The sequence below is a fragment of the Pelmatolapia mariae genome, linkage group LG17 (genome assembly GCF_036321145.2).
Source record: "Pelmatolapia mariae isolate MD_Pm_ZW linkage group LG17, Pm_UMD_F_2, whole genome shotgun sequence".
Lineage (NCBI taxonomy): Eukaryota > Metazoa > Chordata > Actinopteri > Cichliformes > Cichlidae > Pelmatolapia > Pelmatolapia mariae.
This window is the reverse complement of record NC_086242.1, coordinates 34499126-34518881: the sequence shown is the minus strand read 5'-3', so window position 1 is coordinate 34518881 and position 19756 is coordinate 34499126. Positions and strand designations below refer to the sequence as shown.

The 19756-nt window shown below is 39.8% G+C and overlaps 1 protein-coding gene across 1 annotated transcript in view; it reads right to left on the bottom strand.

The window, feature by feature from the left end:
* Positions 1-1245: 1245 nt before the first annotated feature.
* LOC134615637 (anoctamin-4-like) overlaps positions 1246-19756 on the bottom strand; it is a 38916-nt gene continuing 20405 nt past the window's right edge. The window contains exons 14-27 of the mRNA XM_063460202.1: positions 16666-16748; positions 15383-15523; positions 15014-15178; positions 14698-14734; positions 14493-14604; positions 13065-13122; positions 12318-12415; positions 11329-11471; positions 10110-10262; positions 9876-10023; positions 9671-9790; positions 9236-9341; positions 7063-7266; positions 1246-1809 (exon numbers count right to left, since the gene is read on the bottom strand). Of these exons, the coding sequence (XP_063316272.1) occupies positions 7075-7266; positions 9236-9341; positions 9671-9790; positions 9876-10023; positions 10110-10262; positions 11329-11471; positions 12318-12415; positions 13065-13122; positions 14493-14604; positions 14698-14734; positions 15014-15178; positions 15383-15523; positions 16666-16748 (1556 nt within the window). The 3' untranslated portion in view covers positions 1246-1809; positions 7063-7074. The remainder of the gene's footprint in view (positions 1810-7062; positions 7267-9235; positions 9342-9670; positions 9791-9875; positions 10024-10109; positions 10263-11328; positions 11472-12317; positions 12416-13064; positions 13123-14492; positions 14605-14697; positions 14735-15013; positions 15179-15382; positions 15524-16665; positions 16749-19756) is intronic.

The following is a 19756-nucleotide window of genomic DNA, read 5'->3' as shown; positions in this document are numbered from 1 at the left end:
AAAAATGAATAAAAAGGAAGACTCTGTGTTAAATTTACTTGTATCTGGCACCATTTTAACGATATCTGGTTGAGATGGCAGACTTTGGAAAAGTCAGTGACAGTTTTGTAAAGAGTAACCAATCAAAAAAGTTACAGCCATTGGTTTCACTTTTAGCAAAACATGTTAGAATGATTATTTTCTTCGTTCCCTGGTTACCAAGACTCAGGAGAACGATTCAATAAAACCAAAAGTTACATTTTCTGATTGTGTACTGTTAGTAGAAAAGTACTGGTTTTTACACTTGCCTGGAAAGTGAAATGTTACTTCATTTCTAGCCGGGGACAATAATCCTCTTTGGTGATGCATCAGGAAGTGTGAAACTGTCAAAACAAACATGTGGAGCTACCTGCGGTGGTGACCCCGTGTGGCAGGGGAGCAGCCAGAAGTAGCTCTCAGTGATGACTTCGACCTCAGTGTGTTAATGTGGCCCAGTGGTGAGTGCTTTTCCACACAGGAAGAGAGCCCTGGGTCAAAATCAGGGTTGTGGACCTTATGTTGTTTGTCTTGGCTCAGAGCACTCTCGAAAAGAGACTCTTAATTTCAAGAGTTCTACTTCCTGTTAAAATAAAAAAGTAACTTGAAGTCTGATATCTTCCTCTAAAATGCGGGGTAATAAAAGTACTCTATGAAGTAGCAGAAAATAGTTACTTTACCATGTTCACTTTTATTTTAACCTTTTCATTGGGAAATATATTTTAAGAAAATAATGAACCAATTGTAGAAGAAGTATGAGAGTAAATACTCATTAATAAAGTTATTATCCATTTGATTATTGCTGACTGTTTTTATCCCATTGGTTCGTATTGGTTTGCACCTCTAAAGAAAGTTGACATTTTTGCCTCTGTGGTTTTACTGTGGAATTAATTAACTAGAAATATATATGAGTCTGTTTCCTTGTAGTAGGAACTCAATTAAATAAATACACCTTTTTCACTTTTTAGTGAGTGCCGACTCACCTGCAATGAAAAAAATGTAAAAATACGTAAAAAAAAAAAATAGCTGGATGCAGTGAAAGAATTTTCCATATTCAGTTTTTACAGTTGTTTTCCTGTACTTTTAAACCATGCATTAAACTTGCCATGACGTTTTTTTTTCAGTGTTAATGACTATAATGTCTAAATAAACAAACATCTACTGACTCAAGATATAATCAAGAAAGGGAAAGTCAAATGTCTTTACAATAAATAATATTTATTACTGCAGTTATCAATCTAAATTCAAGTGGAAAGCATTTCCAATATAGGCAAACTGTGGACAGTGCCATAGCCTTGATAGAATAGGTCTTTACATTACTTTATTTTTCTTGCACTACACTATAGCAGAGCATATAAGCCTGACATTCATTTAAATACATTTATTTACAGTAAAGCAAAATGTGAACTCCCTTAGCAAGAAGAAATGTAAACAGGGTTTGTTACCTAGTAAGCTCAGGAGAGTAGGTCCTCTCATCTAAAACAGAAAATGTGGAAAAGTTTCATCTTGCTTAAAATCTACATTCAGGATCTGAAGATGTACCCTGCTGAGAGTCCAAACTGGAGGGGAAAAAGTAGCAAATTCCACTGCCAAATGTTCCAGAGCACTTCTCTTAGTTTTGCAGACATGGGCTCCAAAGTCACTGTGTTACGGTGAGCTAGATGCAGTTCAGAAACTGTCCAACAGGAGGGGCTGGTCTGACATAGCAGGAGGAAGGGATGAGAGTCCAGTACATGCAGGAAACCCGGCACTCTCCCTCTGCTGTGCTGTGAAAACCAAAGACCTGCTGACTACCTGGAAATAAGAGACACTCGTGTAAAGCTTGCAAACACCGAGAAACATTTCAAACAAACAGCTTTATTTACATTTTTTTGGATCGCAGTTTGAATACACTTTGTACTGAATATACACGGCATTCATCCATGGCAGCAGAAAACTGCTTTTAATGTCATCTTTTGAGCAATAACTTGAACAGTAGCTTAGTAACTTTACTCTGTAATAAATTCAAATGTCTCGGTTTTAGTCCAGTAACAGAAAATGCCAATTAAAAGTGACTATAACACTTATTAACACTAGAAGTCCCAGAGAAGAGCCATTTGGCTTTTCTACCTATAAAACCCACCGTCGAGCCAAATGGCTGGTAGGCTTTTAGCTAATATCCTTAATCACCTGTGAACAGCTGCTTTTGTTATGTAAATAAGGTGGGGCCATGCTGAACCACTTGGAGTGGTTAGTTTCCTGAGCCACAAGGAAACTTGTGTTTCAGTTTGCCTTAGGGAGAAATCAACACACATGGGTGTATTTCCTTTGTTGCTGAGATTTATTGATAAAACAGTACAAAAAAACAAAAATAAAAAAACAACCATTTGTACACATATTTACAAATAACAATAAAAAGTGAGTGAGTACATTTCAACATTTTCAGCAATCACTCACAATCCTGGCACTGCTATGGTATCTGTAGTCTGCATTTACCACATGTGTATCTGTAGCAGTGAACACATCGTTCAGTGGCATGATTGTTCTTGCATTTGTGTTTGACCTGACACGTGGCTCTTTTTCCAGGGCTAGGTGTGGAGGGTTGTGTCCGAAGCAACTGTTCTTTTCTTGCCTTCTTCCCAGCCATATGAGAGTTAGCCAACTCTCTTGCAAGCTCCACCAGAAAGTCCACCCGTCTTTCCTGCGTCCCGGTGCATGCTTGATACAGCACATGTGCATTCAGTGCTGCCATGTCAATCATGTTATAGAACACGGCAACTGGCCAGCGCCGTGTTCCTCTGCGGACCGTGTACTCCCGCACCATCTGGTCCATCACATCCACGCCACACTTTGTGGTGTTGTAAAGGGCGACAGTGTTTGGCTTCCTTTTGGTGGTGTTATCAGTCTGAACCACGCTGTGCATGCTGCTAAGAATATAGACTGTCTTCTTCCGTTTGGCCGCATACGCCGTCAGCGTGGCAGCAGTGGTTGAAAATACCTAAGAAATAAGATAAATTGTTATTTCCATAGCACTTTTACACACAATGAAACACATAAACATAGAACCACAAAAGACCTGCAGCCTACCTGAGTGGTGAATTCATTGCGATTTGTGTATCTAGCGGATTGAGGAATTTCCCGGCGAATCTTGCTGACTGTGCCGAGGATGGTGGTTTTCCGTCTAAGAAGTTTTTGCGCAAGTGAAAGTGATGTGAAGAAATTGTCCGTGGTAACATTTCTGCCCTTGTCTAGGAATGGTTCCATCAGCCTCATCACTACATTTTCAGACAGTCTCTCCCCACTGGGACGATTGGGGTCCTTGCCAAGATATAGGAGGACATTGCAAATGTACTTGGATTTTAGGTCGCAGGCCACCCAAAACTTGATCCCAAACCTGTCAGGTTTACTTGCAATATACTGCAGGAAACAGCACCGAGTCTTTGATGGGAAGAGCTGTTCATCAACGGTGATATGTAGACCAGGGTTGTAGCACATGATGCAGTTGGTGACAAATGATCCCCACACACTGGAAACTGCAGCGAACTTATCAGTCTTTGCTCGATCACTGCGGGTGGACCTGTCATCAAAGCATAGGTGTTGCATGATGTCTTGGAAGCGGTTACGCGGCATAGTTCCAATGATCTGTGGGTTTCCCAGGTTTGCTGACCAGCAGTCACGTAGTGATGGAACCCTAGTAACCCCCCGCAAGATCAAGATCTTTGATCAAGATCAAGATCAAAGACTCGGTGCTGTTTCCTGCAGTATATTGCAAGTAAACCTGACAAGTTTGGGTGATGAGGCTGATGGAACCATTCCTAGACAAGGGCAGAAATGTTACCACGGACAATTTCTTCACATCACTTTCACTTGCGCAAAAACTTCTTAGACGGAAAACCACCATCCTCGGCACAGTCAGCAAGATTCGCCGGGAAATTCCTCAATCCGCTAGATACACAAATCGCAATGAATTCACCACTCAGGTAGGCTGCAGGTCTTTTGTGGTTCTATGTTTATGTGTTTCATTGTGTGTAAAAGTGCTATGGAAATAACAATTTATCTTATTTCTTAGGTGTTTTCAACCTCTGCTGCCACGCTGACGGCGTATGCAGCCAAACGGAAGAAGACAGTCTATATTCTTAGCAGCATGCACAGCGTGGTTCAGACTGATAACACCACCAAAAGGAAGCCAAACACTGTCGCCCTTTACAACACCACAAAGTGTGGCGTGGATGTGATGGACCAGATGGTGCGGGAGTACACGGTCCTATAACATGATTGACATGGCAGCACTGAATGCACATGTGCTGTATCAAGCATGCACCGGGACGCAGGAAAGACGGGTGGACTTCCTGGTGGAGTTTGCAAGAGAGTTGGCTAACTCTCATATGGCTGGGAAGAAGGCAAGAAAAGAACAGTTGCTTCGGACACAACCCTCCACACCTAGCCCTGGAAAAAGAGCCACGTGTCAGGTCAAACACAAATGCAAGAACAATCATGCCACTGTGCGATGTGTTCACTGCTACAGATACACATGTGGTAAATGCAGACTACAGATACCATGGCAGTGCCAGGATTGTGAGTGATTGAAATGTACTCACTCACTTTTTATTATTATCTGTAAATATGTGTACAAATGGTTGTTTTTGTAGAAATTTTTTTTGGTTTTTTTGTACTGTTTTTATCAATAAATCTTTTGGAGATTTATTTTCCTGGATGATTGAGAATACATCAAGACGAACACAAAATGAAGTTCACAGCTTTTAGCAGTTCCCCCTCCCCACACACAAACAAAGAGGCAGTTTGCAGTTAGAAATCCGCAATCATTCACACACCCCCACTCCCCTCCACAATTCTCAGGTAACGACCCAATTTACATATGAATTGATGCTAACAGACTAGCCAAGTTAGCTTCCACTTGGCTGACAGAGGGTTAGAAAAGCCTGGGACTTCTAGTGTTAAACACAAAAACCTTCATTTCCTGGTCATACAACTGTACATTTATTAAGTCGATATTAGATGGGCTTTTGAATTTCTGTGGATAGACTGGATATAGATAAAAAACATAAACCAGGCTTTCAATCAGTTCACATTTTCAGTCAGAACTAAACGTTAGCATAATTTGCTAGTTAGCTAGAGTAAATACAAGACTGCAACAGCTGTTCTGGTGGACTGAAATTTGTAGTCCCCATAAGAAGATGTTAGTTGTGAGTAAATGGCAACTACCAGAGCTGAAAACGGAAGCTAATGCATTAATGCCAAATACTGCATTTCCTCAAGACTGTCTCCAAAGACTCCCTTGGTAAAACATCATAGCGGAAACGGGGATGTTTACAGCCTTATACAAAAAAGGCTTTTGGTCTGTATAGCTGAGTCACACCGCTAAGTATTTAATAACTCAGACTTTTTAAACTTTTAAAACTTAGCGGTAAAAATCTTTAAAAGGTAGTAAAGCCAGAACATTCTCATTCCCAACGCGCAACATACCGACAATTTGTCACAGACCGAGGAGTCTCATAGTGACGCGAGAGGTACCCTTCTGCGTCCTTATGAGATGCTCCAGATTCTCAATTGAATCCAACAGAATGCCGCTCATGGTGGGAACACATGCTTCGAGCAGAGGCTCCAGCCCTCCCTTCCAGCCTGAACCAGAACCTTAACCATAAGCTTAAACCTATCACATAGTGTTTTCCAGAGTGATTCATGATCAGAACATAAAACACATTTACATGTATAGATTCATTCCTTTCGGCTCTCATGCCTCAGAATGCGTAACATACCGACGATCTGTCACATGCGCCGGTATGTTATGCGTTGGGATGAGAACGTGGTGAGTAAAGCGGTAAATGCCACTACAAATCAGTGTAACCTCTCTGTGTGACTTAGCAGACACTTATGTCTGCATATGTTGCCCATCCACTTTATGGTATTCTAATTTTAGGCACTAAATACCGGCTAAAAGAACAGCAGTGGTCAAATTAATAACTTTAAACCATCAACATGGGTCTTCCCCAGTGTACTGGTGTAACGCATTACAAAGTAAATATTACACCAGTAACTAATACAACGCATGCAAAGTAATATGATTCATCACATTACATGTGTCCATAATACTGTAATGTAATATGTTAATATGATACTAAATTCAGCAATTATATTGCAGTTACAATTATCTCTTTACTTCTGTTACAAAGGTTCTTCAGTTATCAGCAGCAGAAATGAAAAAAACACCCCACATCAAACACTTTTTTTTCGTCTTGTGTACTTGCACTACAATCAACTGAATTTGGGAGGAGTAAAATGGTGGAGCGGCATCGGCTTTGAGGAGTTGAGATATGTGCATCACTTTTATTTTAATTTCACAAAAGGATGAGAATGAGAAAAGTGGAAACTGCATGTAGATAAGAAATAGCCACATTTTACTGATAAAGCAACTTGATTTTTTGCACGTGCCTGCACAGACAGCATGCTAAGGCAAAGCTAGCCAAAAACCCAGAGTGATTTTCTAGCTGAGTATATGCCGACCCCAACCCAGCAACCAAACGCTGATCTTTAATAGGCTTGATCTTCACTTAGTTAAATGATGAGTCATCAGACTTGAAGCCTCTGTTTCCACCTGTTCATGCCACTTAAGTAGAATCACTGCAGCAGCCCCTTTGAGGTTTCTTTGCTTTGTGTTCATATGCAACTACTAAAAGAAAGATTGTAGGCCTGTCCTCATTGGGATAGGGACTTGGGCTGATGTGTGGGACTGTAGCCTCAGGTTTGTTAAATAGTAATTACATGACACTGTGTTTCAGGTCATTTTACAGACTAACTGGAAAGTAATGTAACGAGTAGTGTAAAAAAAATTACTCTTTCCGGCGAGTAATTCAGTAACATGCTTAAATTTAATAAAAGTAACGAGTAATGTGTATAACAATACTTTTCTTAAGTAACGACCCCAACGATGGTCTTCACAAACAAATAAATGGCATCATGGTAGCCATTTTTGATATACAGTCCACTAAAGGAAGTTTAATAAACAGTACAAGTGTTTCATAGAGCTGAAGAAAATCTCTCTACATGTACCTGTTGGTGAGTTCAGGGCCATTCCTTATGGTGGACCCTGTCTTTCTTCTTCTTCTCGTTTTTCTCCTTTTGCAGTCTCTCCAGCTCAGCCTCATACATCATCTCCTGGATCAAGTATTTCTCCCTGCGCATTCTGTCTCGCAGGTCCTTGGGAAGGTCGGGGATCAGGTACGCGATCAGAGTCTTGATGGCAAAGACCATATGCTACAAAAACACAGAACTTTATCAGAAATCCCAGAGCTATACCTCCACTATGCTAAGCACACAAGTGATAAGATGTGGTAATGCTTCTTTTACAGGGGGTTTGATTGTTATGTCCTAATAGGAAAGACTGGCTCTTTATCAGTTAAATGCTTCACAAAACAAAGACACGTTTATTTGAGCCTCTTCTCTGAAAATACACTGTACCCGAGCAGCTCTAATCTGGATTTATAAAATGCTTTTTTTACACCTCCTAAATCTGGATTAGTTGCAATGTTACTTAGAGCGTGTGAGCTAAAATAGAAGAGTGCACTCATCCAGCCGCTGAAAGCTGGAACAGGTCGATCAGAATGCCAAACACAGGAAGCAGAACATGTTTTTTTTAAATTGCATGACTCTATTTTGGTCACAGCAACGTTGGAACATGACTGGGCTTCTGTGGCTGCACTTTTCTTCACTTCATCAAATCTTTAGTCTCTAAATGATTTGAGTTGATGGGTCATGGTTAAAAATATTCACTAGACCCATGTCTCTATTAGGCTTTTTTAGATTAGAGAAAAATATTGAGAAAAATACAGTTCTATGAAAATGTATTTAACCCCTTCATGATTTCTTACTTTTTTGCATATTTGTAACACTTGCATGTTTCAGATCATTGAACACTTTTATTATTATTCAAAAGTAACCCCAGTAAATGCAAAATGCAATTTTAAATTATTTTTAAGGGGAAAACAATCCATCTAAACATGGCTGGTTGTGCCGCCCTTGGTAGCAAGAACTGCAATCAAGTGTGCCAACTGGCAATGAGTCTTTCACTTCATTGTGGAGAAATTGAGGCATTTTCTTTGCAAAACTGTTTAATTTAGCAACACTGGAGGGTTTTCAGACATGAACGGCCCTTTTAAGGTTAAAGATTTAAGTTCAGACTTTGACTAGTCACTCCAAAACCTGAAGTTTCGTTATTTTTAGCCATTCAGAGGTGGACTCTCTGGTGTATTTGGGATCATCGTCCTGCTGCAGAAGTGAGCTTGTGCTTCAGGGCATGAACTGATGGCCTGATATTCTCCCACCAATTACAGCAAGTTGTCCAAGTCCTGAAGCAGCAAGGTAGGCCCAGATCACCACACTGTTACCACCATGTCTGCCTGCTTGTATGATGTTGTGTTAGTTTTATGGCAGATGTAAGACAGTTTCTGGCAATTGTGAGTTTTTGTGTTCTTTTTGGTCAGCTGTGGCTTTCTCCACCAACTCTCCCATGGTGCCATTGTTGCCCAGTGTCTTTCTTATTTTTGAGCCATGACCTTTGACCTTTAGGGACAATTTACGCCTGCAGTTCTTTTGTAACCTCCTTGATGAGTTGCTGATGCACTCTTAGAGAAATTTTGGAAGGATGGACTTTCCTGTGAATGCTCCAAGTTTACTCCATTTGTGAATAATGACCCCCCTCAGCCTTAGAAATGCCTTTGTAACCCTTCCACCCTGGTGTCGATGACTTTGTTTCTCATCTGTTCTCTCAGATCTTCTTGAGTTTCTTTAGATCATGTCATGATGTTTCCTCTTTTTGAGATCTCTTAGACCTCTTCAGCTTCTCAGACAGGTTCTATTTAAGTGAATTCTTGATTCAACAGGTCTTCCTGGGTGTAGCTTATAATCTAAAACTCATTTTTCTAAAAAATGTGGTTCACAACAACTAATTCACCTAGACTAAGGTCGAGGTAAGATAGCTTTTTTGATCAATGAAATCATCATTTAAAAACTGAAATTTGCATTTACTCTTTTTATCTTTCTATAAAATTTGAATTAGTTTGAAGGGGGAAGGAAGGGAGTCAAGTACTTTTTCACAGCACTGTTGGTTGGTCCTGATAAATAAGAGAGAAAGGTGAAAACCTGTTGACAAAATAATAAGAAGGAATCCAATTCCAAAGGCAGCCTGCAGCCTGCTGTCATTTGTCAGTGACTACAAAAGACTGACCTCAAAAACAATGATGAAGGCCAGCCGGGCTGCCAGGACGTGCCAGAACTGCAGAGTGTAAGAGTAAGGCTCGGAAGAATCTGGAGGCTCCCTGTAGTCACGATACCTAAAAGGGGAGGGGGAAAAAGAGAAAGGTCAAAGTTCATCCTACAGAAACACTGATGACTCATTTACTCATATTAGTGAGCAGGAAAATTGGGATACTGGCAGCAAATGGGGCGTTTCCAAAATGATGTTCTGTAACTTCAGTTCAATGTGGATCTCAGTAAGATCACTCAGTTACCAGAATCGTGAATAAAGTAGTGGATTATCTTATAGCTGACCCTGTGCTTTTAGCTGAAGCCTTTTTAAAATAAACAAACTTCTCTTTCCACAGTGTTTCTGTTTTCTACATACAGCTGCCTCAAAATAACAGCTTTTCACTTCTCACACCACCTGCAGTACTTCACAGCTTCTCCAAACAGCTCCGAGCCATTCGTCCTGGGGTGCGACCTCCTCTCAAAATCTGACACCCGGAAAACTGAGAGACTGGCGTTGACATAACCCATCATGCACCTGCGGCACATATGGGAAATGATTTTACCAACTGCAGCATGCAGCAACACAGAATTAAAGCAAAAACTGTAAAATCATCCCTCACCCCTCCCCTGCTCGGCCCTGACCAGCGCAGGGTCCGTACTTGTAGGCGTAAACAAGGCGAGGGATGAAGTCCGAGGTAACGGCGATCACAAAGGCGTTGGTGATGACGGACAAGATGCCGATGCCCTCCAAAATGCCATACCAGATCCCTGCCAATAAAGAATGATTTCAAAGACACCCGACAAACAGGAAAGTGTTTCTGTAATAAAGGAACGTACTGCATTTTACTCTTTACCTATGTCTTTGGCTTGTGATGGCAGAGGGCGTCGCCACTGTGTGACAAACTTGTAAGCGTCTAAACGGATCTCGATGATGTTGTTGATCAGCGCCAAGAGAGGGGCCAGAGGGAAAGCTGCCACGAAGATGGTGGTAAAGCCAAACTGTAAAACTGAAACAAACAGTGCAAGACTTCAGAGGCCTGCACTACAGCCGGCCACGGCAGGTAGCCTGGTTCTGTTTGAGGTTTCTTCCTGTTAAAGGGGGTTTTCCTTCCCACTGTCGCCAAGTGCTTGCTCATAGAGGGCTGTCTGATTGGCGGGGTTTTGTCTGCATTATTGTTGGGTCTTTACCTTACAATAAGAAGCACCTTGAGGCTTGAGCCTGCTACCCTGAGCAAGCTACATTTATAAAATCTCTGTCTATTGACCACTCAAAGATCGAGCAGACCTCAGTGCACAGATATTAAAAAAGGGTCTGTTTGTTTACTACTGGCTGTAAATTTTTGGCTGTTTGACATCACCATGGCTGGATCATAAAGAATAGGGATACATTTAAGGGATTTACAATCATATCTACTCATGCACAAATATGAAGGAATGATACTGTTGACCCTAACCTTTATTTATCGAGTTGAAAACCAGTGTTGTGAGAAAGTTTCGCCTGATTGTGGTTATTAGGTTTAATGAAGCCAGACTGTATAAAGGTAAACTAGCTACCTTGAACATCAGGCATGTAACAAAAACATGCCTGATGTCCAACATCTCCTTTAGATGTTCATCATGCTTTCAAACTGTTTTTCTTTAGACTGGAATGCAAGAATTTAGAGTCATGTTATTGGCTGCTGCATGAATGTAAGGCAGTAGTTTCTGTCCTGTTCAGCTCTTTATGACTTGAAGAAAGCGTATAGTGGATTTATTTGAGCGGTTTCAAATCTGGGAATGGGTGAACTTAAAAACTGTAGGATGAAAATCCAAAACAATGATCAAAAACATCAAATGCACCTTAAAGCTCCTTAAAGCACGTGGAACGGCTTCTAGCTCTAATTCAATATAGTGCAGTGTCAGAATTACATAACATGGATTGAAGCTGCTGGGACCAAGATAAAAAAATTGTTTAGATAAATTCTGAAGATTAAACTGTAGAGTGCATTTTAGGATAACCTTAAAATACAAAACTGACATCAAAGGTTACCAGCAAAGCGTATTTCATTCATATTGTGCTTGCATCCAACATACTCATCTCCAGGTATTCATCAAACAGTCCATAGGCATTCATTGGCTGCAGGTTAAAATCCCTCTCCCACTGTGGGAAGCCGGCCTTTGCATTTTGGCCGTGTTCTCTCCTCAGTCTCCGCCGCGTCCACCAGTTCTGCATCAGTCTGAGTAAAAAAACCAAAACAACTGGGCATGATCTTCTTGTGTAACTACACTAAGTCCAGGCGCTTCGGAACATGAGAGACTGCTGTTTTCAAGTTTAAAAGCTCTCCGGATCTGTTCTTAAACACAGTACATGTAACCATATGGTAACTGGAGCTGCACACAAGCACAGTTGAGTAATATGGGAATGTTATTAGCTAGGTAAATGACCATAAGTAAGTACTGGCCAATTGATTGATTTAAAAATAAATAAATAAATAAATTTATAAAAAGCACGAAAGAGAAAAACACTTTATCAAACAACAAAAAACAAAATGGGAGTGAGACCAGTTTTGCAGTAGATGATGAATCACAAGGTTAGAAAAGCAGGATTCATTGCCTGGGGATCATGAATGTTTACCATGGCAGTAGATTCAGATACGTTCAGCACCTTTTCAGTCTGACACTACTGTTTCTTGACCAACGTAGACTGTATATAAAAGATGGATGTATCCACTGTGATGTACCTAGCTGTGAACAGCAGTTTGACAATTTTGCCATAACTGTGTTTTTTTTGGTTTGTTTTTTTCAAGTTTTCAGATGATGTAGAGTTAGAGAGTTGCCAGCTAATGCTAGCACTTGCTAGCTAGCTTGGATAGCAAGATGCATTTGCAATTCAGCATTAAATAAAATGGGCTAGTAATGGGCTAGAATTATATATTTTTGTAGTTACTCCATATACATACACGTAAGAGGTTGCCATAGTAACTAGCTCCATATATTTTAATTTTTACACCAGATGCTGCTTTTTTTCTAAACACATAACAGGTTTATATTATTTTAAGGTTACAGCGGCAAACGGAACTCACGGGTAGCCGAGCTCCATAAAGTTGTTCCACGTCTGTTTTAGCACCATGATGATTCCCATCTGCATACAGAGGTCAATGAGACAGCCACTAGGATGGCACTGAGGTGACAAGAAAGAGATAGCATGAAATCAAACTTTAGCCTTTGCCAACATGGTGTTTTAAAGTGTAAACAAAAGAGTTTCACTTTCAAGACGGAATCCAGGATAGCTAGAACTAGTCACTGTTATAAGCATGAGTCTACCAGGATTTGCAAGCATCACTTGCTGGAAAACACCCACTGCAGCAATGCAAGTGCAGTTTATTTTGGAAAGGATATAGTCACAACCTGTAATTATTTATCATACACTTACGATTATGATTTATGCCTGCAACCTTTAGCAGCTTTTTAAATGTGCAGCCGAGGCAGTAATGTCTTTAAGGACAGTAATGGTTCTGCATGGGAATAAAAGGCTGACTGAGGCTACACTTGTACTGTACATGTCACATTATAGAGACTTTTTCCATTTCTGCTGCTGAGGGAAAACATTAGCTCAGCACCTAAAAGCGTCGGCTCAGGCCTTTTGTCCCCTTAGACCACTCCACTGTATTATTTCCCTGCATGTTCCCAGAAGTACCACTTACTAATGATGGGGGTTAAATGCCTGGTGGTTAGCCATACAGTAATAGCTTAATGCCCAATTTAGAAATATGTCAATCCATAATGCCTTGCGATTATTCCCCACTGGGAAAAGAAAAGTCATTACTCACTTCTTCCAGTTTCCAGCGATTTATGAGACGCAGATATGCACCAGGTCGACCTGTGAATCTGTAGACCAAGGGTCGAAAAAAACAACAGGAGTAAGGAGTAAGTAAAAGAGCACACAATTAGAGCTACATGTTTAGCGTCACTATAAGCTACGTTAAGCCCAGAGACGGCTTTGCTCAAAGTCTGTAAAATGTATCAAAATGGACCCGATAGTTGAAATTATAGATGTCACTGAAAAATAAAAACTCTTCTAGATTTGAAAGCCTTGATAATGCAAAATGGCAGTTTTCTGGTACTGAAAGACCTGAGTCATCTTTGTATCCCTTTGGTTGTCCTTTTAAGAGAGATTAAATAATTTTCCTGTGCCACCTTATTTACACTTGGATAATTACAAGATCCAGAAAACCTTAGACTTATTCCTAACTGTACTTATTAGGACAGTTTTGATGGCTTTAAAGGCATTTTATTTCATGTAACAAATAAAAGCTGGAAGATTAATCTAAGTGCTCACAATAATGTGTGTAAACAAATAGGCTTCGAGAACAGAAGTACACTAAATATACAATGCTGTTATAGATTCAATGAGATACATTGCGCTGCATTAGGTTACATTTTGTAAGCTACATTTTACATTTTTTACCTAACCAACAACCAACCAGCATTTGAACGTCAACTGTATAATTTACACATACAGTACTATCATTGACCGTCAGGAAAATTCCAATTGGTCCCTAATCACACAAAAGGTGAACTCTTCAAAGGGTATCAGGATAACTATCCCCAAGCAGCAGCCTACAAGGCTGAAAGATGAAGTATACGATCATGCACCAAAAACTGCAGTTCCTCGAACGGCCACTTGAAGCTGGCTAAAAAAAAATATGAAGCAATCCCCACAGACTTCTATTTTCAAAAGTTTACAAATGCTCTTCCTGTTTAAACTAATATAAAACTTAATCTCTGCAGCTAACTGTCAATGGGTTATTCACAACTATACAAGCAATTCAAGCAGTCTCCCCCAAAAAACATCTCTTTAAAATGTATGAAGGCTATTCTGATTTAAATAATAATAATAATGGATTGCATTTATATAGCGCTTTTCTAGACACTCAAAGTGCTTTACAATTCCACTATTCATTCACTCTCACATTCACACACTGGTGGAGGCAAACCATGACAGGTGATTGCTTTTTTGTCTTTCTTATAGGTCAGCTGTACTAAAGGATTCAGTATATTTTGTTTAAGATATTCCCTAATTATGTATGACTTTAATATCACAGTAAAATATACAGGCACCTTGCTAAACAAGGCAACTAGCCAGTGTAAGAATAAGTAATAGGAACTCAGCTATGTATATTTGTGTGAAACTGGTTACATGATTCAACTAATACTGGTCCTGTCCTGAATTTGTGACTTGCCAGTGACTTACTCACCTTCCCAAAAAGAAGGCGATGTAGAAAGTTGAACTGTTAAGATTGACAAACTGAAAAAGGAACATCTTGAAAGTAAAGCTGTTCTCCCACTCAGACTCTGTCCTCGGTTGCTCTGTGGTTAAACAGAAAGAAGGAGTTCATTTTAAGAATATCGTAACATTATGCATACAAAAAGAAATTGCAGAATTGTGTGTCACCAACTTACCTAAATTGGTAAGAAGCAGAGCAACTTTTTCATAAAGCTGTAAAAAAAAGGTGAAATTAAATGTATTTCTCAAGGCTTTACATTTAAATTCCATTACAGTAAATTTATTGTCTAAAAATGGTGTTAAAAGCGTTAGAAAGCTACCAAAAATAATGTCCAATCTTATATGTATCTGTGTAACTATTCATACAATGCATGAATTAGCCGTTACATTTAGAACAGCATTTATCATTACTGCAACCTGAAATAAATGCATTAACTATTTTGTCATTGCTCTACTTCTGCACAGTGCAGTCGAAAAACAGCAGAAAGTTACCACGTTAAGGAGCATGATGATGCAAAAGTTGATGCAGACTGCCGTGCCTGTGGTCGCCACCTGAGAGTTGTTCCTGATGAGAGCCCAGCCGAAGGCAGCAAAGGTACTGACAGTGATAACTCGGTAAATGACGATGCCAAACACGGCAGCAATCACCACCAATATCTGTGACGTGACAGTGACAAGAAAAAGAGAACATTTCAACTGTAAATACTTATGTATGTATATATGATAACTGAATACTTCAGTCTATAAACTGAGAGGTCTAGTTTTAGATGGAACAATGGAAATTGTAACTGCAGACAAAAAGCAGTTGGCACATTTCGTAACACATCTTTTACTTAATGCTCACTTGCTCCAGAAACTCACCATAAAGAATATTCCAGATGTGGAAACGATGAGGCGACTGTATTTGTCAGAGAAGGCCTGGTAAGGTTCAGGTTTTCCAGATATAGGGTTCATCCTCTCCTTCTTTGAGTATTTGGCCTCAAACTGTGGGCGTATTTCTTCCTGAAAGATAACAGACTACACATATGAGCATAAACTGTAGTAAAAAAGCACACATTTAGCTACTAGTTAGCAGCCATTTCTGCTGAGAAGTTTTTCACAGGATTGCATAGTTGAGGGTGCAAGTCACAGGCAGTTCACAGATAAAGTAACTATAGCATTGACGTACGTATTAACACAATCTTCACAGAAGTGGAAAGCGTAAGGACTCAACAGACTTCAGTTAGCGGGATAAATGACATGACATGTCAGTGCAATTAGAAAAAAACTGAACAAGTACGACTTTTTTAAAAGGGTTACCACGGAGAAAGCTTCTTCTTCAGGGTATCAGCACAAATATTTAATACGAACTGTGTAAAGCACAGATCATGGAATCATGGGATGTACCACCAACAGATAGAGGAAGTCTCTGACGTCAAGAAATCCTACCAGTGGCTAGAAAAGGCCACAGAGGTTCTGATCATGGCAGCACAAGAACCGGCCCTAAGCACCAGATCTATTTGGGCAAGAGTCTAGCACAGCCAACAGGACTCAAACTGCAGGCTGTGTCCAAAGGTGCCTGACACATAGCAGCAGGATATAATAGCCAAGCTGGGACAGTGTAGAGGCACAACCAAGTGGCTGCAAACCACCCTTATATCCTCAAGCTCTGACCAACAGCCTGTCTTCTCACGTTACGTACAAAGCAGATTGAAATTCTGAATCACATTTACATCAAAAGAAGAGCAGCCTTCAAAGAACACACTCACTATCTATTATGTGATTGACAGATGATGGTTGGAGGTTGATACACAAGACAGGAGAGAACATAAAAACCCACAGAAATTACATTATGACAGCTGTGTGGGTCTTTAGTTTGTTCGAGTTTTCATTGTAGAGCTGCAGATTTTCAGTGACTCATAAAATGAACTGAGACAGACTTGACACAGGCTCTTAGTACACCATCTCCACCTTTTTAAATATATGCTTTGAGATTGACATGGACTGAAAAGGGTATGAGTAGGCCAACATTTCTTCAGGGAAGAAGTGCTTGTTCAAGAAAAAAATAAATAACTAGAAATATAATTGACTATCTTTTCCCTCCTAATTTCTTTTCATACTATTTATTTATGTTAAAGGGAGCAGATAAGCTACAGGTACTTTACCTCCTCTTCTTCCCAGTCAATGAGGTCCCAGTCATATGCGAGGACAGCTCTGCGTCTCTTCCAGAACTCCAGGAAGACCGTTGCTGGAAGACATGAACAAAAAAGTTTGCATTGTGTCACTCCTAAACAGTCCCCAGGATGGGATTATATGGCTCCTACCAAGCACTAATCAACTTTCTATTAAATTTCTTCTGTTAGATGCTTCTTCTGTCATTATGTAAACAATACATTATTGATGAGCCCGTCAAGTTTGTGCAGATAACATGCTTCAAATTTAGATGTACAAGTCTTAATAATGAAGAAATCGTCACAATCTTTAAATATTTGGCCTGATATTAATCAACAAGACAGATACTTGTACTAAAAAGCAAAGTGCATGGGTCAGAAAGCTAAGTCAAGCTTAAAGTCTGAGTTTTCTGTTAAACACATAACCCAGGCTTTGTACTACGAAGCAAGTTCAGTATACTGAGGGCAGTTTTCCTGTATCTGGATTCACTTACCCTAAAATTGATGATCAGAAAAACTTTAGACCCTCCTACCATCCGTGGTTAGAAGGCCAACAGGATTAGTAGTGTTATTTTCCAGAGAACTGATTGTTGGTGGTCATTTCATATCTGCACATATTATTTCAATAATATGCTCCTTATGTGGTTATTGTCTGGACCCCAGTTTCTTGTATGCATACACATACTTGGCCAGTAAAGCGCCACTTTCAAGACAAAGAGATGGCTCAACCCATTAGTGTAGTACACCCCTCAGATTCATCTTGTAGTTTTGGACTGCAACAACTTCGCTTGCTTAAAGCATGCTAGCAAGAATTGTGTCATGTTTCTGACCCGGCGTTTTGAGTTTATTCTGTATTTTTGAGTTTCTTATGTAAGGTTTGTGATTATAAGTTATTGTGTTAGTCTTATTTAGGGTCTAGTGGAGTTTTAGTTTAGCCATTACTATCATCTGTCTCCTTGGTTTTTGTGTCTTGTTTCTTGTCTAGTCTGTCATGTCATTGTCAAGCTTGTGTTGTCATGTCTCTCCATGTTTCCTGTTTTATTTTGAAAGTCTTGTGTTTCTATATTCAGTGAGGTTTAACTTTACTTTTCGCTCTGACGTCGTTATGTTCTTTCTAATCAGCTGTTTCCCCATGTGTTTCTGCTTCCCCTGATAACTTCCTGTGTGCATTTTGTCTGTGTGTTTTCATTCATTTCTTTGGGTTGTCTGCTATGTTCATGCTATGTCATGTTTCTATGTTTGTCTATTTTAATCTTAGGTCACCCAGTTTAGGTTATTGTTTAGTTTCGCCTTTGCCTTTTGTAATGTTTTCTGGCCTTGAATAAACGGCTTGTTCTTAGATAAATTAAAGATTTGTTTTGCGTGTTTGCACTCGGGTCCTCCTCCTCACTCCACACAGTCAACTTCTCAGCCAGACTGTGACAAACTGTAGAAGGACGCCAGAGCAAAAGCTGTTCTTGCCGGCTGTTGCAAAGAACCAGGTTGATAAAAGTAAACCAAAACAACAAACCTGACCAATTAGCCTACAGATGCTCAAACTCGTGATAGAAAAATAAGAAAGTGCAGGTAAGTCTGGATTGGGGTAGCTTCTACAAATTATGCCTTTTTACAATATGCCTCGTTTATCGCGGGGGTTACGTTCTAAAAATAACCCGTGATAGGTGAAATCCGCGAAGTAGCCAACTTAATTTTTTTACAATTATTATAGATGTTTTAAGGCTGTAAACCCCCTCACTGCACACTTTATACACTTTTCTCAGACATGCATGAACATTTTCACACCTTTCTCTCTTTTTTTAAACACTCTCAAAGCTCAAACCTTCATAGAAAAATAAGTCCAGTATTCTAGAATGAAACCAAAGGCACCCGTGGTTGCTTTTGATGGTGCAAAACGTTTCATCGACATTGTTGTGTTTGTTGGGGAGAAAACTTACAAACATACAGAGCAGCACTTCAGAGTCACACTGCTAGCGAAAGATTTATGTAAATTTGACAAGCTGAACACATTCTGTACTGTACAGGAGACACGGCATGAGATTGATTGACAATGATCTACAGCCAATCAGGATGTAAAAAAAAAAAACTAAACTAACAAACAAAAAAAACATGGAATATTGCACAAAAAAATCAGTGAAACAGCAAGGCCGCGAAAGGTGAACCACGTTATAGCGAGGGACTATACAGCGAGGGCACTGTATATATGTAATTTGACCAACTATTTATATAAAATAGGCACAAAAGATGGAACATTTCAGCTTTTATTTGTTTAAATTTTAAAACATCACTAAATAAAAATAACTTGCATCACTCTCTGGGTAAGAGAATAGTGTTTTAGCCATTATTTTCTACACCACAGATCACAATGAAGAACTTTAAATTATTGACACAAACTGCCAACACTGGTTAATGAGTTAATCTTTACTATTGCTTCCGAGTTGATCTTGCGCTGTGTAGGGAAATGCTACTGGTCTTCTGGATCTTTATATTGTGCACTTTTAAGAGTGGTAAATAGTGAGAGGTTGATATGATGCCCGTGTTATCCAACTGTGTTGAAAATGTCACGTGTCAAAGTGCTTTCTGATCCAGTGTTTACAATGCACGACAACTCAGAAACAGTGCTGAGCCATGGAAGTTAGATCCTGCCGAACAAAGTCCTCTGGATAGCTTACTTATTGCAGACGCTGCTCAGATCAGAGGCCTTCATCCTCAGTGTTTCAAACACAAGCTTTTCATTTATTTTCTCTGTCATGTCCACATGCTGTCTGAAGCTGCATTAGAGAAAGGTATTTTCAGAGCGAACACTCAGCTGTATGAGCAAACAGCAGGGGAGAGAACTTCTGAGAAACCTTAATGAGGGGATTTCAGTGGATTCTGTGCTGCAGTCAAACCCAAAAATTAATTCGGACAAGCGGCGAGAAGCAGTGGATGTAAGGTCAGTACATTAATGCGCTTTCTTTTAGACTTTTCTTTAAATAAAAATAGAAAACTGGGAATGTTTTTGCTGTATTTGCAGACTTCAAACAGTGCTCTGACATGCCAGTGCAGCTGTGAAAACAGCTTTAGTATTCTACACTGGTTGCTAAAC